The sequence below is a fragment of the Urocitellus parryii genome, chromosome 5, assembly GCF_045843805.1.
Source record: "Urocitellus parryii isolate mUroPar1 chromosome 5, mUroPar1.hap1, whole genome shotgun sequence".
Taxonomy (NCBI): Eukaryota; Metazoa; Chordata; class Mammalia; order Rodentia; family Sciuridae; genus Urocitellus; species Urocitellus parryii.
This window is the reverse complement of record NC_135535.1, coordinates 84,208,446-84,235,133: the sequence shown is the minus strand read 5'-3', so window position 1 is coordinate 84,235,133 and position 26,688 is coordinate 84,208,446. Positions and strand designations below refer to the sequence as shown.

General features: G+C 35.3%; 1 protein-coding gene across 1 annotated transcript in view; it reads left to right on the top strand.

Moving 5' to 3' along the window:
• The window catches only part of Stk38l (serine/threonine kinase 38 like), a 76,151-nt gene that overhangs the window by 21,318 nt on the left and 28,145 nt on the right, over positions 1 to 26,688 (top strand). The window contains exon 2 of the mRNA XM_026392340.2: positions 26,508 to 26,652. Coding sequence (XP_026248125.1) covers positions 26,519 to 26,652 — 134 coding nt within the window. The 5' untranslated portion in view covers positions 26,508 to 26,518. The remainder of the gene's footprint in view (positions 1 to 26,507; positions 26,653 to 26,688) is intronic.

The following is a 26,688-nucleotide window of genomic DNA, read 5'->3' as shown; positions in this document are numbered from 1 at the left end:
CCTGGATCTTTTCTGTTGTATTTCATGTCTGCACTTTTTTTTTTTTTTTTTTTTTTTTTTTTTTTTGTGAGGCGGGCAAGCTCCCAGAGGAATCACAGAAAAGCTCTGTCCATTTTTCATACTTAGAAAATAATCATTCATTTTGGTTACTAAAATTTCTCTTTGATTATGAGGTTTGATCCCACTTGTCTAGATTGGATAGATCAGCTACTCAGGATTAGGATGTCTGGATACCTTTTCCTGGAGTATTCATCTCTTGTTCTTCCCTTGTTCTGGGAGACAATATTCCATCTGGTATAACCTGTTATAAAATTATGTTTCCCAAATTGTGTTATATGAAACACAAATCCTAGAAGGATCATTTTGTAAATTGCTATGTAAATAAGATTCCAGAGTCAAGGATTTGGGAATTCTATTTCTTCTTTAGGAGATTCACTCATTTAGCCTAGTATTTTCCAAATTCATTTTACTCTTAGAACTCATCTTTCTCAGACATATTTAATAAAATTGTGTTTTGTAGAACACACTTGAACAAATTATGCTTTTAATTATTACTTTCTGGTTTTTCTGCTTATGAATGATTTTGACTCAATTTTAGGAGTTTTAGAATTTTTTTTCTGTTGCAATTTTTGAGTTTTTCTTATATAGTTTATCCTAAAATAGTTGCTTTGCTAGTTTGAAATGTATACATTATTCCAAAGATGAACTTATCATGTAGACTTGCCCAGGGTTCATCTAAAGGAAATAAGTACTAAGTTGCTTTTTAAATTTTTTGAAGTGTGACACATAGGAGAATGTAAAATGTATCTGTACATTTGAAGAAAAATAATGAAACCTACCTGGAAGTATCTACCATGGAGTTGAAGAAGAAATGTAACAAACATGACACAAAGAAACCCACAGTTCTGAAAGAAAACTTGACCAGTATCCCCATGTATTTTTTCTACAAAGCAGCTACTGTCTTTAATTTTGCAATAAACATTTCTTTGCTCTTATTTGTAGTTTCATCACTTAATGATATGTCTCACAAAATCATCATTATTTTTTAGGTTTGTGTGTTTTTGAACCTTATAGAAGAAACATACAGTGTGTATTCTTCTATGACTTGCTTCTTATTTCATCATGTTTCTGAAATTCATCCCTATTGAGTTACTTTGTTCATTTTTATGCTCTATAGTTTTCAGTTATATGAATGTACCACAATGTTCTTTTTTTTTTTTTTTAATTCTGTTGACGGTCATTTGTGTTGTTTCCTAATTTTTTATCTGTAGAAACAGTGCTCACTGAAACATTGCTGCTCACTGTCTCCCTTTTCATATACGCAGGAGTATTTTAACAGTATATACCCAAGAGTGGAATTGTTTGGTCTTAGAGCACATGCTTGTTCAGCTCCATGAGCAGGATCAGACTGTTCTCCAAGGCAGTGGTACTAATTTATACTATCATTTGCAAGGGATAAGGATTTCTACTGTTGTTCTTCTTCAGTGAAACTAGGTATTGACAAAAAAACTTTTTAAGTTTTTCCAGTCTGGAAAATGATTATCAAGTATGAAATGATACCTTGTTGAGGTTTTAATGTTCATTTTTCTGATTAGAATCTTAGTTGAACATTTTTCATTATGTTTATTTTTTTTCTCTTCTGTGAAATTCCTATATGTTTTTTTTCCATTTAAAATTTGTTGTTTGTATTTTCCTATTGATTCATAGAAATTCTTCATGTATTTTAGACAGTATATTGTTTAGTGCCTAAAACACAGAATTATGAAAGAATAGCTTATATTACTGTTGTATTTAATACTTTTTTTTTAATGTGTTGCAAATATCTTCTGCTAGTTTGTGGTTTATTTTTTTATTATGTGATGCTTTTTTTAAACTTAGGATTTTATTATATAGAATTAAATTTTATACACAATCTTGAATATCTACATATTTATAACTATGACATATTTGTGGTATATATGTTGTGTTTCATAACACATAACTTTCAATCTTCAGTACCATTTACTTCTGCTCTTTTCCCTCCACCCCTCACCCCTTCTCTCCTTCCTTCTCCAGGAAAAAAAATTAACCCCATTTAATTCTCTGTTCAAACTGCTATATTTTTATCTTCCTTGTTGTAGGCTAATTATAGGTATTATCTGTCTCTCCAAATACTTTGATTATTTTAAAGATAAGACCTTTTTGATCCTATGATTTGTTCAAAAATTTAATATTTGATACAGGAACTGCTTGAACTCTGTAATAGTTGCTCATAAGAGATACAAATGAATCTTAAACTGTTATTTTACTTGGGGCCTTCTGATGTTAGATCAAAGACCTAAGTTCTTTGGAATATGTAACTTGCTGACCAGTCAGTGTATTATTTCTTTTAGTGTAAATACTTAAGAGATTCACATTATCTTTTTTTTAAAAAAAAACAGTTTTAGTTATAGATGGACACAATACCTTTATTTTATTTATTACTTTTATGAGTTGCTGAGGATCAAACCCAGTACCTTATATGAGCAAGGCAAGAGCTACATCACTGACTTAAAACCAAGCCCCTCACTTTATCTTTTAATGGGCTTTTTCACTTACTGAAAGGTTGATAAAAGGGACACGTTAACAAGGTAATTTGTAAAGATAACAGTGATGACAGCAGTCATAATAATAATAGTTTCTTACATTTGCCACATGTCCAGGACTGTCCTAAGTGCTTGACATATATAGACTCAAAGCAGTCCTTTTGATTGATGAGAAAACCAAGGTTCATACAGATGAAGTAACTTGCTTGAGATCACACAGCTAGCAAAAAATGGAATCAGAAATTCAAACTAGGCAGTCTAGTTGCAAAGTCATGGAAGTAGATTTTTATTTATCAGCTTGAAGGAACATTTATTCATTTTTAGTTTTGCTCTATTTTTAAAATGTGATGGTGAGAGAATGGGAAAGCACATTTGCAGCATGGTACATGGGATCATGAACTTTTAAGATAGGAGCAAAGCTTGGAGTGGGGGTTGTCTGATGGAAATGTATGGTAGGTCAGGCTTCCATGTGGACAGCTTTGGATCTTTGTTAGTGGACCACGACCTATGAAAGATTTCAGGGAATTCATAGCCTGTAGTTCAGTCTTCTATATACCATATATAAATATCTGGAGTACAGTCAGTGGACAGTAGTTTAAAAATTATGGCAGAGGAGTCCAACCAGTTTTTTTTAAAAAATATTTAATTTTTAGTTGCAGTTGGACACAGTACCTTTATTTATTCGTATGAGGTGCTGAGATTTGAACCCAAGTCCTTGAATGTGCTAGGTGAGCACTCTACTGCTGAGCCTTGGATAGTTACTCTCCAGTTGAGATAAAGCCATCCTAAAAGACTGCAACTTAGAAACTCTTGTATATACAACTGTTTGGGAAGTAGCTAAACATTTGAAAAGTATCTACTCAGCTTTACGTTAAAGTATACCAGTCAAGCACCATGGCACATGCCTGTGATTCTAGCTACTTGGGAAACTGAGGCAGGAGGGTCACTTAAGCCCACAAGTATCAGCATGGAGTACATCATGAGACACACAGCCCCCCTCCAATTTCTTCCTCCCAGTTCCCATTTTGGATATATACATTCTAATCGGTTCACAAAGCAATTTTCTTTAGGTTGCTGTTACTACTTTTGTTATTGGCTATTTTTAGGTAGTATCACTCTGCTGGGGTTTGTTTATTTAGTTATAGATTAAGACGTGGGTGGATAAAGATCAGTGTATTTACTCTAAAAACCGTAGGATTTAATGAATAAGCAAAAAAGAATGAAACATGTTTTTGCTTCTTATCCATTCCATTTCAAGGAGAATTAGCAGGGTGGATGGCCATGTATAGGAAAGATGGTACTGAGGTGATCCACTGTGGGCTGTTAGGCTCGATGACTCAGCTAGGGTGTGTATATTAATGGAAAAATTTCTAAATTTTGCTGTGGGCTTTAAATATTACACTTTTTCCTCTATCACTTCCCCCTCAAGGAAGGACTGAGAAAGTAGTTCTTTTCCCTCCTTTGTATGGTCATAATAAAGGATTAAAAATTAATTAATTGTATTCAAAGCTTCATTACAGATTAAATTCCATATTTGTCTTGGAAGGAAATTCAGGCTTCTGTTGTGTTGACTGAATCTGTGCTTTGTGGGACTGGGTGCAACTTCCGTGTATTCAAGGGTGGGATCATCTTGTCAACAGCCAAATGCCTTAAGAGATGGAAGTCACTAGGGAGAAATTAGCCCCCTAAGTATAGTTTGTTTTGATGCCTTGTTCACAGCCTGTTCACTCCCAGTACATCCCAGGGCAGTAGAGAAATGTTGCATCTGTGTGCTCCTCAGCAAGAGATTCTGTGACAGTTCATTGTAGATATTGTTTCTCTTGTGGGTTGGTGGCAGAAAACTGCTCTTTAACTTTTCCCAAGTCTCTGATATATGCTGAAAATTTTGGAAGCTCATTGTTGACTGTAAAAGATATATATCTAGAAATATTAGGAAAGCAAAAATAAACTCAACAGATTAGCTAAAATGTGTGATTACATTAGCATGATTTTACTAGCTACCTTTAGGATTTGAGTTAAAGGTGATCTTGATGTGTCAAAAAGAAACTTAGTTAAAACAAACAAAAAACAACAAAAAAATCCCTTCATGACTTTTATGCTGTGTTGACAAAGCTATTTGTGTTTCACTGTTTTCTTTATTGTGTGTATTTATCTTTTTTTCTTTTAAACAAGGGTGAAGATTTTCTATTCTGATGATCCCTGTGGATCAATTTTGATTTGTTTCATGGAGCAAGTCCAAGCTTAGAAGTTGAGAGGGAGGGGTCCTGGATTAGGAGTCTTCTGGTAGCTCCATTTCTAAATGTGTTACCTTAGGCAAATTTTGTTAGCTTTCTGAGCCTCAGATTTTAAACTTTAAAATAGTGATGATAATGCCTGTCTACCTATCTTACATAGTTTGGGAGGAGTAGGTACTGAATGGTGGGGAAGAGTCCTGAGCTATTGAGTCTTTGGTTGTATAAGTTGGATATGATACAAATCTCCCTTGAGTACCAGTGTTTTCTATTGCAGCATGGTAGTAACATTATGTACCACCTCTTAGGGCTAATCTGAGGATCAAAATCAAATGAGATGGCGTGCCTGTAATCCCAGCAGCTTGGGAGGCTGAGACAGGAGGGTCACCAGTTCAAAACTAGCCCCAGATACTTAGTGACACCCTAAACAACTCAGTAAAACCCAGTCTCTAAATAAAATGCAGAAAAGGGCTGGAGAGGGCTGAGGTTGTAGCTCAGCGGTAGAGCCCTCGCCTAGGGCATGCGAGGTCCTGAGTTCGATCCTAGCACCACATAAAAATAAATGAATAAAATAAAGGTATTGTGTCCAACTACAACTAAAAAATATTGAAAAAATAATGACTCCTCTAGCACAAGAATTAAAATCAAGAATCAATAAATGGGGTAAATGGGATGGATTCAAACTAAAAAGTTTCTTCTCAGCAAAAAAAAAAAAAAACCACAATCTGTGAGGTGAATAGAGAACCTACATCTTGGGAGCAAATCTTTACCCCTCACACATCAGATAGAGCACTACTCTCTAGGGTATATAAAGAACTCAAAAAGCTAAGCACCAAAAAAAAAAAAAAACCCAATCAATAAATGGGCCAAGGAACCTAACAGACACTTCTCAGAAGAGGATGTACAATCAATCAACAAATATATGAGAAAAGGTTCATCATCTCTAGCAATTAGAGGAATGCAAATCAAAACTACTTTAAGATTTCATCTCACTCCTGTCAGAATGGCAGCTATTACAAAGACAAACAACTTTAAGTGTTGACGAGGATGTGGGAGAAAAAGGTACACTCATACATTACTGGTGGGACTGCAAATTGGTGCAGCCAATACGGAAAACAGTATGGAGATTCCTTCGAAAACTGGGAATGAACCACCGTTTGACCCAGCTGTCCCTCTCCTCGGTCTACACCCAAAGGACTTAAAAACAGCATACTACAGGGACACAGTCACATCAATGTTTATAGCAGCACAATTCACAACAGCTAAACTGTGGAACCAACCTAGATGCCCTTTAGTAGATGAATGGATTAAAAAATGTGGCATATATACACAATGGAATATTTCTCAGCAATAAAAGAGAATAAAATTATGGCACTTGCAGGTAAATGGATGGAGTTGGAGAAGATAATGCTAAGTGAAGTTAGCCAATAACAAAAAACCAAATGCTGAATGTTTTCTCTGATATAAGGAGACTGATTCATAGTGGGGTAGGAAGGGGAAACATGGGAGGAATAGGTGAACTCTAGACAGGGCAGAGGGGTGGGGGGGAAGGGACAGGGCAGGGGGTTAGCAGTGATGGACATTATTATCCAAAGTACATGTATGAAGACACAAATTGGTGTGAATATACTTTGTATACAACCAGAGATATGAAAAATTGTGCTCTCTATATGTAATATGAAGTGTAATTCATTCCACAGTCATATATTTTTTAAAAATCAATAAAAAAAAGTTGGGGGGGAGGCTGGAGATGTGGGTCAGTGGTTAAGCGCCCCTGAGATCAATCCCCGTACCAAAAAAAAAAAAAAAATCAAATGAGATTATGTATATAAAGTATTAAGTATATTAGCTGGCACATAATTAATGTTTGGTTAATTGTTATTAATTATATATTATTATTGTCAATAACATTTGGAATGCTATTAAGTTTTAATGAAGTTATGGAATAGAATGATCAGATTTCCAGGTTTTGATGTTTGGTATACCACAATTTTACTGCTGAGAAAACCTAGAAATATAAGAAGTTAAAGAAAGACAGTTTTCTTTATATATATATATATATATATAAATATATTTATATATATATATATATATACACACACACACACATACATATACACACACATATTTATTAGCTGAGGATCAAACCCAGGGCTTCACACATACTAGGCGAGCGTTCTACCACTGAGTCACGATCCCAGTCCCTAGACAGTTTTCTTTTTTGAAAAAATTTTTAGCTGTAAATGGACACAATACCTTTATCTATCTATCTATCTATTTATTTATCTATCTATCTCTCTGTGATGCTGAGAATCAATCCCAGTGCCTCACACATGATAGGCAAGGACTCTACCACTGACCATCCCAGGCAGTTTTCTAGTTTCATAAATTGTCATTAATACCAGGGGCATTGTCTAAATGATCTGCCTTTCTGTGTTTAACTTTGTATCTAATTCAAATAAAGATAATTTTTTTTTCAGGAAAAATTATTGCTGTCATTTTATAAAAATTGAAACAAAAGTTCATGAAGTTCATGGCACCTAGAACTGAGTGAGTGGTTCTTTCTGATATTTCCTTAAGAAGTCTTTTTTAAGACTCAAATAAAAGATACTATGTAATTGGTAAGGAAAAAAATGTATCATCTTTTATGGTATATATGTGGGGAGTATTATAAATCTAAACAAGAAATTAATTTTCCACATTGTTTTAAGAAATAATGGTCAAAGTCATTGCTGAGACTGCAAAGATTATAGAAATATACAAAAAAAATTCTGCTTTTTTCCTTGCTTGTGCTTTTGGTCACTACTGATAGGCCAGAAAAAGGGAATTTACCACCTATACCATGTGACAGTGACCAGAGAGAACATGTCCTGTTTCGTGTATTTATGAATTTGTCACATTCAGCATATGACCCTCATTCATTAAGCACTGACTGTATGTTAGGTGTTGTCCTTGAAACTTATAATCCCTGGATAATGCTAGGATTTCAGTGTTACTCTGAATGGGTGGGGGCAGTAATTATAGTAGAGTACCTAAAATCTGCATTTCTAAAATATTTTCTTTATTACTTTGAAGGAGTTTATTACCTTTATTGTGTATTAATAGTTAAATACTCATTAACAATCTTTTCCCAAACCCAAGAAAATGCTGTAAAAGGAGCTCAGAAATCTCCACTGTTTCTCCCTCATCATAGCCTGCTGGGCCAATTTAGTTTATCTCTTAACTACTAGGTAAACTCCTTTCCCCTCTTCCTCCACTTTCTCTGTTCTTCAGACACTGACAGCACCAACAAATCTATTTTTCTCCATCAGCAATTCATCTAAAATGTAAATGGATCACATCATTTCCAGACTTAAATTCTATAAAATGCCGCCTTTATCACTTTTTTAGATCTATTCAAATTCCTTGCATCACATTCATGTTCTTAAACTGATCCCAACTTTCCTATCTAGTCCCATCTACTGCCACCTTTTCTCTCCCTTCTGCATATAAAATTATTTATAGTTCCCTGCTTTCATGCATTATGAAGTCCTTTTGGTATTTTCAACTCCATCGTTTCTATCATCATACTTATATTCTCATTTGTTTATTCATTTGTCTTCCATGATTAGACTGGATCTTGAAGACGAGATTCAGCGTCATTTGTCATTTAACTTTATATTCTACCCACATGTTACACTCCCTGGCATATAGTGTGCATTCTCTAAATGTTTGTCAAATAAATTAATAGATAGATAGATAAATAGGGATTAAAGATATTCCCTTGTGTTCACAGCGTATGATTAGTAACCCATTTCTCAAGTGTACTGTACAATATCTATAGATCAGTTTTATAAACCCAACAATCATAGCTAAAAGGGGACTTGTATATCTTGTGTTGTTTTGTGGCAAATCTTGATGTTATAGTATTTCATCTGGAAATATTTTAGTATGTATAGGATGTGTTATTAGTCATCCAAATATGAATCTCTCTGGCATTCTGGGTAGTCATAATACTTCTATATATAAAGTTGAGTAGCTTTAAAAAATGTTTACCCAGCTACACTCCATGATCCAGACCTGTAATCTCAGGTACTCAGGAGGCTGAGGTAGGAGGACAGCAAATTTAAGGCCAGGACAATTTAGTGAGACCTTGTCTCAAAATTTTAAAAAGGCTAGGAATGTAGCTCAGTGGATGAGCACTTGTATGAGACCCTGGGTTCAATCTAGCATGACTGTAAATAAAAATCTAGGGAAAAAACTTAAAAATTCCTTGGAGTCTTTGTTATTTTTAATTTCTTTAAATGACATTATAAGTTTATGGTTAACATTTTAATTATGAATTGCACACGTACATAGACTAAAATATAAGGAACATTTATGTATGTCCACTGTGCAACTTTGTCAAGTATTGATATTTTACCTTCTTTGCCTTGGATTTTATTTAAGTAACAGAAGATTACAGGTAGACTTGTGATGCTTTGGTAATCCTTTCTTTTCCCCCCTTCCTCCACAGAAATAGTTAGTATCCTGAATGTAGAATTTTTATTGTTTAAATGCAGGTATAACCTTATGTTGAATAGTGCCTTTTCTTTTATAAAGCAGTTTTACCCTTCATTTTATCTTCATAACTTTTGAAATTATTTAGGGAACTATATAACAGAGTATTTATCTAACTTCTAAAAATACCTCAATCCACCATATTCTGTTTCACTTAATACAAAGCTATAGGCTTTGAAGTATAGTGTTTTTAAATTATTTACAGTGTATTTCATTAGAAGAGTCCTGAAATGTGTATGAAACCTGAACATTTGCTATGTTCTCTGTTTAAAGCATCAATAACAACCTTTAAAAAGTTTAAACAAAGAAAGAAGACAGGAAGGAACCTCAGAGGGTTAAATAGTCTTTATTTCCTGGTTTTAATGAAACTGACTTTAAAATCGACTCATAGGTAAGAATTCTGTCCATTTGCAAAGAAAGTATCTGAAGAAGTAAGAGCTTTCTGTCCTCCTGAGTCATGTTTTCTGCAGTGTCACACTGGCAGAGAAGTAATGGAGATGCCTGCTTTGCATTTATCTAGTAATGCTTTAAAAAGTAAATGACTATCCTGATTTGAACATTACACAATATATACATGTGTCAAAACATTCACATGGTATCTCATGAATATGTACAATTTTATATGTCAATTAAAAGACTACATTTTAAAAAAGTAAATAACTGTAGAGTTTGCATATAATTTAAAATTTTAAAAGCAGGTTTCCACCCTGATTCCTTCTGAGCAATTTCCCCAGCTATGTTTAGCATTAGTTTTTGCTCCTTGGAAAGAGATATAGTGCTCATCCTGTTTATTCAACTTAAAAAAAATTTTTTTTCCCTTTTTTAAAAAAACAGACCCAATGCCTGTAAAAATTTCTGAGTCAGTAATTTTGGAAAGAACTACCTCTTTCCACAAATAAATGGGCCCACATACTAGGTCTTCTGAGTAGATCAGTAAATTTCCATGATGTCAGGAAACTGGGTGCAGTTTCTGTGGATGTAAGTTCTAAGGAGTAGGGACTTTTCGGGTCATGTTTGGAGAGCAGGATCAGGTTCCAGTATGGAATAGTCTATGAGCCACAAAATATTAATGTAATTAATAGTGATGGGCACAGTTTATGGGTATGATCAAGCATACCCAGCTGCTGCAAGATCTGCTTATAAGATCTCTGTGCTTTGATTAGAATGCCATTAGTATACCCCAGCTTTGCTTTATAAAACAGGTTTTATAAAGAGCTAACACTAAATTTCTAGTAACCTCTAGCATTTAGTTAAGCTAGGGCTGATTTACCTGATTTTATTAGTTTCTTTTGGAGCACTGTAGTCCTCCCTGATATTTCAGTTCTAAAGCCCTGCTTATATCAGAAAGGCCTACCCTGCTGATTATTTTTGTACTAATTGTATGGACAAGTCTTACTTTATTTCAACAATATGATGACCTCTTAGAGTGCTCATATCTTATTTTATTATCCAGGTCCCATTCTACTAACATAGTGTGCAGTACATAACAGATACCATGGTGTAATTATTTGGTCAGCCTTGCCTAAAGCCAGGGGAACTATTAGCTTAACTAGTTTCTCTAACTTTACCTATCTCTAGTCATCCTGAAAGCCTAAATGTCCTGTAAATACAGTCTCATGGGATTTTTAATATCTTATTTTCTGTAATCAATAATAAGATATTATCAGTTTGGATGCAACTTTTTAAATGGAATTTAACTGTAACCTTCAAATTGGATATTTGTCCTCCTGGTGGCAGAATATTTTTGCACATCAGCCTAAGACTAAAACTAGAATGGGATGGTTTAAACTATGCTTTTTCTCTTTTCAAAAGATGATACCAGCTGAGCTTTGTGGCACATGCTTGTAATCCCAGCTACTCAGGAGACTGAGACAGTAAGATCACACGTTCAAGGCCAACCAGGGCAACTTAGACCCTGTCTCAAAAAATAAAAAGGTCTGGGAATGTGGCTCAGTGGTAGAATGCTCCTGGGTCCAATTCCCAGTTTACCCAGAAAAAGAAAGAAAGAAAAAAAAAATGACACCAAATAAAAATCCCAAGAATATTTAAAAACTTAATTTATAAGCAGGTTCTAAAATTCATATGAATTTTAAGAGGGGCTAGAAGGAGAGTCTTCACAACCAGATGTCAAAATATAACTATGAAAATAGTTTGGTTTAACTGTGATGATAAATGGATAATATTAATGGAACACACAATAGTCTCAAAATGGATTATTTGAAATGAAAAGGTCTAATTGCTCATACTTACACTTCTAAGTCTTAGGATAGCTTTTTTTTTTTTTTTTCCTCTTAGTTTAAAAATGTTGGGCTGGGATTGTGGCTCAGCCGTAGAGCGCTTGCCTAGCACACATGGGGCCCGGGTTCGATCCTCAGCACCACATAAAAATAAAGGTATTGTGTTAAAAAAAAATTTTTTTTAATGTTTGCAATATTCTTTTTTGGGGGGTGGGGGTGGTACCAGGGATTGAACTCGGGGCACTCAACTACTGATCCCCAGCCCCAGCCCTTTTTTGTATTTTGAGACAGGATCTCACTGAGTTGCTTAGTGCCTTGCTTTTGCTGAGGCTGGCTTTGAACTCACAATCCTCCTGCCCCCACTCCCCACCTCCAGATTCTGGGATTACAGGCACGCATGTACCGTATTGCCCTTGAGTTTTATGAAACCTTGGGGTTGTAGTTTTTCCTCAAATTTTATAATGGAAAAAAAGAAAAATAAGGTTTATTATAAAGAACTTAGCAAAATGCAAGTTTAAGAACTTTTGGCAGTGTGATGAGAGAGAAATCAAAGAAAGCTATCTTGAAGAAGGTACAGGTTTCAGCTACCTTTGTCTTACTTGCTGGGAGAACTTGAGCAAGTTACTTGCTGCAGTAAAGATTTTCATTTTTATGGAGAATATGAGAAAAATCAATGAGTTTGAATTTCAGTGGGAGAGAATTAGATTTAGGAACTTTCTAACTACAAGTTGCCACATAGATAAGAGAGACTCTTTTGTTGCCACTAGTAGACAGTACCAGAGGAACTTTCCCTTTTTGGCCTTCTGAGGCTATTTCCGGGCTCCTGGGAACCTATATAGATGCAGCCTCAGTCCTGGTCTTCACCCCTAACTCCCAGCTGATGGCATCTTTGCCAGGATTCTGCTTGGTTAATCTTCCTGCTCATGTAGGAAGCATTCTGATACTTTTTGCCTGTTTCCTAGGTAAGTCAATGAGGACATCATGCACAAATATATATTTTAAAAATCTGAAATAATTGCAGAGTTTCCTGTTTATCAAAGTTTTTAATGAAGTTTTTAGAGCTGTTTGTGCAGGAGGACAGATTGAGTGGAAGGAGTAGTAACACAACTCTGCGTTACTGTGTTAGGAGAGATGAGTTAATTCTTTTTTTTTTTTTTTTTTTAATCATGAATTATACAGTCGTGTAAGATGTACCAAGAATAAATAAGGCGATTCTCTGGAGTTGCCTTTAGGAAATTACAGGTTTATTTTTGGCCTTAGCTTTGTTTAACTGAGTGAGTATGGTTATATATTAGTATGCCTAGTGGTTATCATAGCTTTAGAATCAAGAAAGGTTCAAATCCCAGCTGTCTGCCACTTTCTAGTTGAGAGGCCTCTGGAGAAGTAGTACCTACCTCATGTGGTCATGAAGATTGAGATAATGCACTGTTGAGCATGGACAAGGTGCTTAATAAATGGTAGTCATTAATTAATGTTCATCATTCTTCCTTTCTTCCTTTTTTTCCTTCTTTCTTTTACATCCCCAGTCCCAAGAATGATTAAGAACAGTGCTTATTTGATTTCCAGAGAAGCATGATCAAAGCTGGGACATTTTCTGTTGAAAAGAAAATTGTCATTGTTTTAACAAAGGATTTATATATCCTGGTCCAATAAATAAACAGTGAAGTTTTCACATTATATCTGAATAACAGAAAATCTCAGTTTGGAAACTATTTCTACTTACATTCTCAATCTTTGAGTTGTATGACAGTAGTATTAATTTATAGGAAAGCACCTCTTCTAATAATAGTAATAACTATAGTTCCTGCATGAGCTGAAACATACTCTTTTTATTTATGCTATATAAATTGAAGTGACTTAAATATTGGCATTATGGTATGATTTCAGTTATTTAAAAAGAACTGTGAGCTCTATTGTTGAAATATGGTCTGACTCTTAAAAATAAAGAGTTAAATCAGGCAGGCTTCTAAGAGAATAAATAACTATTTAAAATCATCAAAGTATGTTTAACTCATTTAATCAAAGAAATGTATAAGCAAAAGTAAGGTGTTCTGTTTTATTTTTGGTGTTTTTTTTTTTTTTTTTGGTGGTGCTGGGAACTAAATCCAGGACCTTAAGCATGGAGGCAAAGATATTCTTTTTAACCTATCAGACTGGCAAAGTTTAAAAGGACAGGCAGTGTCCAGGATTGTTTCTGTCATATAACTATATATGGTCAATTGGTACTTTCTCTGGAAAGGATTTTGGCAGTGTATATCAAATTTTTAAATGTGAATGTCTTTTGATTCAGTAATTGTACATCTGGAAGAGTATAAGGAAATTTCAAAGGGGGGGTGTGATCCAATATATTTACTGAAGCATTGTTATAAATACCCCCCGAAATGGAAACCATCTGAACATCTGTTAGTGGACATTGGTATAAAACCTATGGAAGGTGCAGTATGCCAATGTGGCTTAATTTCAGAGGACCCTAAGTTCAAATCCCGCCACTTCATCTAACTGTATGATCTTACACAGGTAACTTAATACAGCCAAGTCTCACTTTCCTCTGTGAATGGGAATAATAAATGGCATACTTTTTTTTAGGGCTAGTATGAGGGTTAAGTGAAATGATAATATGTAAAGCCCAGAGTCTAGCACAAAATGAGTCATTATATGTTAGAAAATATTATTACTATGTGCCACCTAACAAGAATGAATCTATATGTATTAATATAGATTAATATCAAAGGTTATCTACAAGATCACAAGGGAAAAAGCAAATTACAGAATAATTTATTTGAGCTCATTAATAGAACTGTTGTGTGTGTTGATCTATGCATTAGTTTTATAAGGCATAGCAATAGTTAATGTTTAATGAGCATTTGACTGAGTCTCAGGCATGATTCTGAGTACTTAAAAAACATCAGTCATTTTATTAAAATTAACTAATGTATTTCAAGTGCTTGGAACAATACCTATGTTTTATAAAGTGCTCAGTAAACAATAGTTATTAATTTCACATGCTATCATTATCTCTGTTTTGTAGATAAGGACATGAGACCCTGACAGTTCTCACAGTTGGGAAGTGACAGAACCAGAATTTAAATCAAGGCAGTCTAACTCCAGTCTCTCACTTAGTTAAAACCGGATATTATGGGAGATAGGATCATGAGGTCACTTTCACTTTGCAATGTATAAATGTCTGGATGTTTTCACATGAAACATTTTACTTTTACATTTTAGAAATATCTTTTTTCCCAAATAAGTATGGCAGTTCCAGAGGTCTGAGTATACATACACTTAGTTTTACCCTTATGCTTGGATGTTCTGGTCAAAGAGTGCCCATGTTCCCCATGTAGTGCATAAGATTTTGAGAACCCCACCTTGGAGCACCCTTTTTTAAGGAGGTAATTATAGACAGAGGTAGGATCTCAAGCTAAATCCACATCATTTAATATGACCAGCTTCCGTATTCAAAATAGCTTTCCAGAAACCTATAGTCATATTTTAATTTCCAGAAAGTTTGAGGTAAAAATGTCATTCTTCAGTTTTCTGAACAAGGATACAGAAAGCAGTTATTTGATCCACAGATCTGTAAATGTAAGATAGGAAGTAGTGACTTGGTGTTAGACTGAACATCTGTTAGAGCTAATAAATACTGGAACCTGGGACACAACCCTGGATGGTAGTGGTCTGAGATATAGCCTCTCTGCGGGCAGGGTTAGTACAGTATCTTAAGGGTCATCACCACATTGTACTCTCTCCAGCCAAAATGGAAGCTTCACTGGAAGGTCAAGTGACCTATTCTAGTCCAGTCTTTTCCATTAAATATCCAAGTGTTTGTGGGTTTCATCTCTATAAATTGAGGGAGATGGACTACATAGCATAGTCTTTGTCACTTAATGACAGTTAAATTAGTTTCTACATCACTTAAAGATGACCGATTTCTGCAATCACAGTTGATTTTCAAGTTCCATGATGCTCACAGTTTTGCCCCATGGTAAACTGAGTTTGCCGTCTTAGACCTGTAGTAGAGTCTAGAAAAATGCAAAACAGAATTGAACGCATAAAGTGATTTATGGGAGGGTTTGCCAAAGTACTTTGTTGAATGACAGGATATCCTTGTGACAACCAGCTATACAATTTATTTTTTATTCCATTTTAGGTATTTTTTTCTTCCTATATTTGTTTTCTAAATAATCCAGAATTGTGTTCTAAGGATCACAAGCCACCAAAGTGACATGGTCTTGTTCAGTGCTTAGGTTTTTTAAGTTTTAAGTTTTTCCGTTATTAATGACAAAGGTCATGAGTAGTTAAAAGGGTTTTTTGTTGTTGTTTTTTCTGTCTGGAAGTTTTTTGTGTTCTGCTGTCTTAATGAAGTGGATACCTTCTGGATTTTCTCAGGGTTGCAGAAGTCAAGTGATCTGAATGCTTAACACAATATCTGAGACTGATGAGTAACATGGTTTGTCTGCTTTTAGTTGGAAGCAATTTCTTTGGTCACTTGTGATGGTCAAAAAAGTCTCTTGGGAGAGTTTAAATGATTCAAAATAACTAAAAGTAACCCATAGCTACTTAGATCTTAAAACTATAAACTTGATGATATCATGTTCTAATTTTAGTCTTGTCTAATTTTTGCTCCCCCTCCCCAAAGAACTGCTGCTTCTGGCTCTTAAGTTTTTAACTTAGTTTGATCTCTTTCAGGGAGTAGTTTTCATTTAAAAGGAAGAGCAAAACAACGATAGAATAATTTTAATAAAGTTAAGAAGTTGGTACAACTGAGAAGTGCACACAAGTGTCTTCCAAAGTTATTCAATGATGTAGAAGCTTTGAATGAATGGGAAATTAAAATATGACTTTATATTTGAAATTAATATCATGTGTTTACTTGAGAAGTATATGTTTTACATCCTTACTTTTATGCAAACATGTCATTGTATTAGAAGTTTACTTTTAAGAGAATGAAAAGCAAATGTTAAAGATGACCAAGCTTTTTATAGTCTGACCACTGGGTGATTCATCCCTCCCAGCTGCTTCCCAAGCTTGCTCCTCCCTTCCCTTTACCAGGATGTCACACCACCTCTCACCACTCTTCATTTTCCTGCCTTGTCCATTCATTGGTTGTTTTCTGGTCACACCAGCCTTCATCTTTTAGCACAAAGTCTGCATTTTGGGCTGAACTAGTGTTGGCAGAGGGAGTCAGAGGGTTGGGTGACTTTTTAAAGTTTAGTGTTCAATTTTTTCCTCTTCACATATTTTGGAGGAGGATTTCTCTTGCCTAAATAAGATTTGTGTTACCTTACTTTTTGTTTTTGATATGGGCCTTTCAAATCATCAGGAGAATAGACAGCCATTATATATATATGCACAGATGCAAGCCATTATGAAACTATTTCCTAAAATGAGTCTAAGCTATGATTGAAAAACTTTTTTCAAAATTCCCCTTATTAGTCTTGTTTGTCTATAGTTTTTCCATGACATCTAACTCTTCATAATCCTTCACTAAACCACCTCTAAGAATTTAGTTCACAGGAAAAAATTCAAGTATACTGTAAACCTACTTCTGTGTGCTGAAGAGTACAAATTGATTCCTTTTTACCATCCCATCTCCAGCACCCTCATTCCAACATTCTTAGGTTTTTTTTTTTTTCTGATTGTAAAAATGGTTGTTTGCTTATTATGATATGAGAATGTGAGAAAATTGAAAAAATCATGAGGACAAAATTTAAACTGTTCATAATTTCACTCTATAAACGCCACCCCCTTTTAGGCAGTTGAGATTATTTTGTCTCTAAGGATAGAACATCGGGAATCCTGCTTATTAACCTAACATTAATTGTCATGTTGTTAATTTTTTTGGGGGGGAGGATTTTCTTCAGTAGTCTTTGCTATGCTGTCTTAATTCCATCAATCATTTTAACTAATTTCAAACAACTTTGTTTTAAGTGGTTTGGTGGTTTATTATTTTAAATGCTGCTTTAATTTAGAAAAGATAACCTTATACAAATCTTTGTTGCAATTTTGATTATTTCCTTAAGATAAAGTCCTAAAGATAGAATTATTATGTCAAAAGATAAAACATGTCATTTTGCTTGTTGACAGAAAAGGTTACATTCTACCATTTAACACAAGCACAGATGATGCACCAGAAAAGTGTCTAATGACATGGGACCCCACCTAGAGAGCGAGTTATGGCTACTTTGATATAGGGAACATACTGCATTCTTTTAAAGTTTCCTTGTCTTTAATTTATTAGTAATATTGACCACTTTTCATATATTCTTAAGCTACTTTTATTTATTTATTGTTGATCAGATATTTTCCTACTTATTATTTGGTCTTTGTTGTCTCTTTACAGCTTTGATTTTTTAAAAATCTCTGTATGAACTTTATACATAATAAGAAATTTGTTTTTTGAATGTATACTAACTAGTATGTTTATGTAAAATACACTGTTATTTTAGTGTTTTCCCCAAAATTACTGTCTTTGCATCTTGTTTGATAAGTATAGTATATTCCAAATTTTTGTGTAAGGATACTAACTCTATTTTTCATTGTGATGACTTCCTTTTTAAAAAGTTCTTTCACTTTCAGATATCCAATATTTTTTCATCTATATTTTCTTATAATTTTTTGACATTTAATTTCTTTTATTTCCTCCCGCCTTTTCTCCTTCCTTTCCTTCCTTCTATCTACCCGTTTATCTTTATGTTCACCTTTTGAACCACTTGAAATTTATTTTGCCCTTTAGAGTGAAATGAACATCTGAATATCTGTCTTGATTTTTTTTTTTCCTTTCCAAATAGATGCCCAGTTGTTTTAATACCATTCATTGAATAATTCTTCTTTCTTCCACAATCTATGGTTAGTTTTCCTCATAAAGGATCAACACTCTCAAAAATCAAGGTTATTCTTGTTTTCTGGGATTTTTGTTTTTGTTCTTCTTAGTTATACATGGCATCAATATTATTCTTTTTTTGTTTTTTGTGTTTTTTTGGTATCAGGGATTTAACCCAGGGGCACTTAACCACTGAGTCACATCTCTCGGCCTTTTTTTGTATTTTATTTAGAGACAGGGTCTTGCTGAGTTGCTTAGGACCTCTCTAAGTTGCTGAGGCTGATCTTTAGATCTCTTTAGAGGAAATTTCACAGTGTTGGGATATTGGAAGCCCAGGGAAGCATGGCTTTGCTGACAAGGCAAAGGAAAGGATAGTTCTTTGGGTTGCATTAGATATCGTCTTTGTTCGTCTCATTCATCCAAACTCTTCAGTTCAGAGCCATAGGTTAACTCTGGTATTGTAGAATTCTCTAGAACATCACTATCTCTTTCTCTGTTACACTCATGCTCTCCAAAACTTTCCTTAGGCTAGTAAATTCATGTCTATAAATTCTATACATTTTTAGATATAAAAATTGTACATATGAATAAAATAAAGATATCTTAAATTACATTTGTGCCTTATAAATTGATGCTTTTACCTTTGCGTAAGTCCTCCTTTACAAGCAACATTGAGATACTCACTCTGGTTTCCCTCACCCCTCAACATAGCTTTTCTCTACTGCTTAATATAGGCCCTCATTGGCCTGTACTAAACCAAGGGTTGCATTCTGAAATGCTGATTAGCAGCAGGCAGGTACTAAAATGAGTGAAGGAAACATGAAGGAGCAAGTTCCACCCTGGTGGGATGTGGTTTTTAAAAATGCCCACTGTTTATGAGTTCGGCTATCTTTATAGTTGTATAGATGTAAAAATCAGAACTGTCAACAATGAGTTAGCTTATTGTTGACAGTTCTGATTTTTCAAGAGGAAAAATTTTTATATGAAATCTTTCAATTTCTAAATCACAGCATAAGCCAAACAAAAAAAGACTGTGAACAACCTGTTTGTAAGCCCTGACAACTCTCATTATTGAGGCCTCTTAACCCTGTTTACACTCCTCTAGTCTATTCCTAGCCTTTTTGCCATTCTTACTCTCCTAGCATAATCCATCCAGAGGGCAAATCAGATAAGATCTTAAGACTGGTTGGAACTATTACATTAAAACTGGTAACCTTCTCAGAAAAGTTCTTGATACTTGGGTAAACACTGTAACTGCTTAATTGGCTTTTTTCATTTAATTAAAAGTCTTGAGTAACTCCCACTTATGCTTAGGGTAATTTTTTAACATGGCCAAAAAATACTTTATCATACCCTTATCTGCAATTCTACCTTGATCTTCTGCCATTTCAAACAAATATACTCAGTCTGTTCTGTACATGCAAATGTGTGTCCAGCACCTCCTCTGCAGAGTCCATCTGACTAGTCAACTCTTTCTACAGTCCCCTCCCCCACAAGATTGAGTTTAAGCATCTTCTTCTATTATTAAAACTTTGCCTATACTTTCCCTTAAAGAGCTGATTTCTTTCTGCTTTGTGTCCCGAAAAGATTGTGAATTCCCTAGGAACTATGTTTTCTCTATCTCATACTCTCACTACTTTGCACAGTGCTAGCACTTAGGATAGATCTGCAAGGAACATTGGTTGGAATAATACAAGTAAGTTATTATTATAATAATACAAGACTGTGAATTTCTTGTTCTTCAAGCTCTTCCTCAAAGAAAAAAGAGGCTCTGGCTGCTCGGTCATTAGGGAACCCAGCATATACAGTGTCCAGTCTAAGGACTGGTAGCCTTGGGCATTGAAAGCAAATGAAAGAGAATACAAAAAGAAAAAGGAGTGGAGTCTGACCTTGAAGGATTTGGAAAACAACAACCCACCCAGAAATTGGGGAACAACCACCCCCAGGGAGAAAGGGGGACAATAGGTCTGGGGAGAGAAGGAAAACAATGGGCTTTGGACTTTCACAACTGCCCTCCCTGACTGCCCAACTGACGCATTCTGCTATGATTCAAGTCTCACCTAAACCCTATAAAAATCAGACCCCCGTTGTAATCAGTTGCCATTTTCTCTAGGTCTGTCCCCATCTCGGTTATTTTTTGCTTTCAGACCTCAATGGATCAGCAGTGTTTAATTAAGCAACAGAAGGGCACATTTTTGAGAGGGAAAAATGGCTCTGGGCTGCAAAGGTCTGGGTTTTGTAGGGTTTAGCTGGGCCAGGTCATAGGGGGAATTTTGTCTGCTGCTGGTGGTGGTCTCATTTAGGGCGGGGCAGGAGGGCTGGTAGGGGAATTGTATATAAGGGAAGCTTCCTGGGGCCTGTGGTACTGGGGAAAGCCAGTTCAGCTGTCGGTAAGGGCCAAGTCTTTCTGTCCTGTCCGTCTCTGCTCTCCCCATTTTCCCTTCCTGTCTTCTCTCTGTCGGAGGCCTGGGCTTCTATTTTATCCCACTACAATGACAATAGCTCCAATTTACCACGGACATCTCCCCACACACACAGCCAGAGGGCCGGTGGGGGAACAGTTACAGAGAAGGACTTTCCCTGGGTTCCCTGGGGCCTACTGTCCATATCCTTCAGGCATGATGATTGCAAGTTATGAATTTTAGGAAGATTTTTATACTGCAAGGCAATAAGGTAGTAGCATTAAGCATACTATCTTTTGAAAGGCAGTATGTGAGGGCTGGGGATGTGGCTCAAGCGGTAGCACGCTTGCCTGGCATGCGTGGGGCCCGGGTTCGATCCTCAGCACCACATACCAACAAAGATGTTGTGTCCGCCGAAAACTAAAAATAAATATTAAAGAAAAAAAAGGCAGTATGTGAAAACTACCTTTTACCAGTCAGGTAAGGCAGTTGTTTTCCCCTTTTAGAAGTTTGATGGTAAATGGTTGGAGAGACCACATCTATTTATAGGTGGCCTGAGTGCCAGATTTGTTATCTCCTTTCCCCAGGCTTGATAAACTAAGGAATGTTGGGCTAAACTATTGGTAGTGTCTCCCTTAATGAATAGGGGAGTCTGGAGAAAACATGTGGACAGGAAATTTAAGGGCACCTAGTGTTGTTTTTATCATCCAGGAATTCTAGACTTGCAAATTGCATCCTGTTCTTTTTCTAGCTAAAGAAAGGGCTTTAATAAAAGACAAAGAACAGTGTTAAATCCATTAGAGGAATGAATTTGCAATATAACAAGTGCCAGTCATAGTAGATTATACTAAGAAATAATGTGAGTACTACACAGTTTTGTCGGATTTAAAAAATAAAAGTCTATTTGGTTTTGGTTAAAAGGAAAATTTTTTTTCTTATTTTTTAAAGCTAATCTCCAAAAAGATACTGAGTAATCAAAACTAAGGATGAAACACTGTCTTTTTCTGCAAATCTGCTTGTTTCTGATGTTATAACGTTATAACACAATATATAGGGTTTGACCCAAGTGAGATTACTATGTATAAAATACATATATAATTTAAAATTTGTTGAATTACATCATTTACAGAATGCTTACTGGGCGCTCAGTATGTTCCCCATATGCTTTCATTACAAAGATGAATAGATATAGATTTTGCTCTGATAATTGCTTTCATGTATATGTAACAAAAATGGAAGGAACATATTAATCATGATTCAATTAGTGTCTTAAAGTACTGTTTCATGGCTTGACATCTGCTTCTGGATTTTGGAGTCTTAGGATGCAAGAAACTCCATCTTCTGTTTTCTTTTATAAAGACATCAGGTTTATAAATATTTATTTAAAATGGTCTCATTTATTTCTGTACTGTTAATGCAGACAAGTCCTGTTGTTTGAAACACTAAAAAGTATTAGGGAATTCCATAAAAATGTCTATGAAGGCTTTGTAAGGGACAAGTGGACAAGTCTGAGGAATTCCTGAGACAGGGAACCTCAAGTCAGGATTGGTGGGGTACATCATAGAAATGAATTTAAGGACAGCTCAGAGGCAAATAGATTTATTTAGGAAAGCAGAGACATATTTAAGGGAGAATGTGTTTCATTTCAAGAATGAGATGCCTTTGGGGTTTTTAGGCTCTTCTTTTAAGGAAACTTGGTAAAGGGTGGGCATAGGAGAGTATGGGGATGACCTCCATCGGTTGATCATCAGAGAGTTCATAGTGATCTGGCTATTCTCAAGATCCCTAGGTTGTGATCAATAGATAACATTGGGAAAGTATGCTATATCATAGGTTTTGGAGAAAGTACTCTTTATTGTAGATTTTGTTTAATCTGTTTTAAAAATGCACACATTAGTGAGCTCATTTACAGTGTGCAGAGCAATTTTCATAAGTGGGTGAACTTCCAGTAACTGTAAGATTGTGAGTGAAGATTTATAGATTTCTCAGAAATTTGGGAGTTCCAGGCCTGGGAGGGAGCACTGGCTTGGGAGTGAAGGTATGTGGAACTTTATCATAAGACTTGAAGATTAAAGTTATATTTCCTTGTCCTCCTTTTGTCTCCTTTCTAACTGTCTTTTATTTCTTTTCTATCCTACGTCAGTTTTGCTCAGTCATATTCCGGCCAGCCTCTGATCTACACATTTCTGCTGTATTTTGGGAAACCCAGGTTAATAATGCCCATTTCCTCCAGTGGTCAGCGGCCCTGGGCAAGACAGTAACCAGTCTATTTTTTTTTTTTTTTAAATATTCCACCATATCCTGATGCCATTAAATATTTAAATTGAACAACAGTTCCCATTGTTTGGATGCCATGCTCACCAAGCTATCCTATGAAAGCAATCTTCATATCATAATGCAGGCTTTACATCTAGCTTGCCTAGAGAATAGAGTGCATTTGCAACAAGATGTTCCTTGTTACTTGATTTCTTATTGTATAAAACAGTAAATTGCTGGTCTGTCTTGTATATCCACCTTTTGTGAACTTGGTTAGGATAAAGTAGCTGCCAGAGTTAGTTTGATGTGAGACACTGTCAGCTGAAGATTAGACCTTGCACCTTGGCAGACTGAGCAGGGCAGCCTGTTCTACAAGGCCCTTTGGCAGCCAGCCAGCCAGCCAGCCAACTCCCTCCAAGGCTATATCTTGAGTTCACCATACATCTTTTTTTTTTGAGTTCCATAAGCATTACTTCTGAATCATATAATTCGTAACTGATGTGTTATTTCTTTATATTTCTTCAAGAAGCATTATAAAAGATTTTGTTTATTTTTTACTGTTAACTTTTTGAAAGGAATACATAAGCTTTGAACAATTATAGTTGGATCTTGACTGTTTTTTCCTTCTAGGAATAGGCAAACCACTTTGAAAAGTCTCTTACCAGAGGTCCATCTTCTGGAGATTTCCCTGTTCATAAGTACCTGCCTGCTAGAAGAGGCAGAGCAAATCAGAAAGCAGATCTTTTTTAGGTATTGCTCTTAGTTTGTTGAGAAAAGTAGTAGAACTTGTTTATTAAAGTGTGTGAAGAGCAGTGTCTATGAACCTACATTTTATATGTCCAAAGTTCTCTGGAATACTACTGCAAATTATATACCTATCCCTCTTTTGAGGATTTAGGGTTCATGTTAGCATATTAAAGATGCTGGGGAGTCTTATAATAAGCAACTTGTTTAATTTTGTATAATCTGTTTCTTAAATTTACTTTAATTCCTATATTTCCAGTCTATTTTCCTCCTCTCATCCCCAAATCCCAACAACAAACATAATTTGGGAGATGCTTGCTATGTAACATTCCTGTTCCTCTTTTCCTTCTTTTGACTTTTCTACATCTGATCTTGAAACAGAGAACATAAGCCTAATGATTCTGAGATATCTGAGAACAGTCTTGCAGCATTGTCTTACAGAGCATTCAGTGAGAACAGCTTAGTCCTTAAAAATCACTTGGCCATGATAATTCTTGAGTTTAATTTTTTTATTGCTTTAAAAATAATACTCATCATTGTTAAAGAATTTAACAAATTTTTAAAAATGTAACCTATTTTGAATTTATATTAGCCATTATGGCTTTCCTATGTATTTCCTGTATATTATCTTGGAGGGCCTTAGACTAGTCTGTGAACTAGGTAGAGCAAATGCTATAATCCCTGACTGAGGGGAAAGGGACTTGAATTCGAAGTGTTCTGGTGCTATGAATAAGGCCTTATGATAAATTAACAGGAAGGCTGCAATTAGATCTCTGAATTTCTGACTCCAAGGTTCAGTAATTTCTTTTTCCACAGTTGCTTATTAGCCATACTTCATAGAGTGCATTACTTTTTGCTAACTCTATAATTTTTCCCTCATTCCTCATTTGTCTTATTCATTCATTAATGTCCATGGTATGTCAGATACAATGGTATCGTAGGGACTATTCAAAAATGCTTCAGGGAAAGTTCTTGCCCAGAGGTGCTTCTAGGTAGCCTACTACCTTTGAGACTTTTTCCAAGCTTCAGTTTCCTACTTAGAGAACTGTTATAAGGACAGAATGAGAAGTGCCACTGTAAGTCCTCAGAAGAGAAAATGGGGAAGTCAATGAATAAAATACCATAAAGATCCTGATATACTGGCTTTTTTTCATGTTAAGCTAATTAAGCTGATTTGACTTGCTATAGTCAGTGAGGTGCCATGAAAGACACAATCATCTTTTTGCTATAAAAAGAATTAAAATAGTCTTCAGAGGAACAAATTTATAACATCAATGGATTTAATTTCAGACAGTGAAAAGCTCAAGCAGTGCATTAAGTATAAACCCATAAGACAAAAATGGAACCTGGAGTTTTCCATGTTTAAATTATTTACTTTGAATTTACACTTGACTTGCTAGACATTAAGGAACATGAAAGATCTTTAGGTTTATTCTGTCATCCCTGGAATCTTATTCAATTCAGGTTCACATCCAGGAGCCTATATCTTCATGTAATTGAGGCATGGTGGGTATTGAAGGGTAGGTGGCAGATTTAGGGGAAAACTTTTCTGCTAAGAGTGCAGAATAAGAGTGCAGTTTTAGATGATCTCTCTTGGCAAGCTGAATCTTCTTGGGTTTGGTTTGTTATGAGCCACATCCAAGTATACAAAAGCCTCTTTAATATGTGAACTATTCTAGTTTTGGTCTAGACATGGCCTGTGGTAGGTCAGGAATGTAAAAGCCTCTTTAATAATGAACTGTTCTAATCTTTGTGGTCCAGACATGGCCTGAGGTAGGTAAGTGTCTTGGGGTCAGTGCCCACCTACAGCAAACATGAGAGTTCAGTCTGTCCCCTGCAAAACAGCCATTTTGCTATATTCTTCACTTATTCACATTATCTTCTTCAAACCAGTACTTTGGTTGGTCTAGCAGTTTCTAAAAGTTGGCACTTGAATGTCTTTAAGACAACATAAACTGGCCAGTTAACTTCCTATTGTTACCTGGCTTGATTCATATGTTTGTGTTTCCTGCCTGTTCCTACAAGCATTCATTTCATTTGAAAAGGAAATGGACCTCATCTAGTCTGGAGAAGTATGCTGCACCTTCTTGTAGCACCATCTGGAAGGACATAGAATTAAGAGTGAAAGGGGAGAGTTATGATCCCATCCAAAGAGACCGATTTTTAGCAATTTTCTCCTAAATTAGCATATGCCTATATGAATGGCTTTAAACTGATGCTTGCATGCATATTTAATGTAACATTCATGTTTCATAGAATTTATGTGGTATATATTAAAAAGTAAGTTACTTCTTACTATTTAAATTACATTAACCCATAGGAGACTTACAATTATCAGGGGTGCAACTGTAACTATTAGCAAAATCTTATAAATTTTATTTGGTCATCAATAAATCAACAAAATGGACTGAAGTTTTGTTGTTTTGGATGTTGCTGAATATGAGTTTTTGTATGTGCCTTTATTATGTGTGGACTGCTGCTGGGACTGCTTCACTATAATTCATCCCTGGCTTTGCCAATGCGAAATTAATTTCTCTTGCTTTGAGAATAGTGCTTCTTTTTCTTTTTAACTTTGTATTATTTGTAATATGAAAAATTTGGGTATGTTAACTGTTAGGGTAGAATTTTTTTTAGAATTAAATATTTTCAGAGTTTGTTATAAGGAATAGAGTTTTTTTCCTACCAAACAATTTGTTTTTAACATGTCGTTCCAGTTTCTGTTACTATGGCAATGACGGCAGGGACTACAACAACCTTTCCTATGAGCAACCATACCCGGGAAAGAGTGACTGTAGCCAAGCTCACATTGGAAAATTTTTACAGCAATCTAATTTTACAGCATGAAGAAAGAGAAACCAGGTATAGTAAAGGCTGGTCAAAATTTTGTTCAGTTAA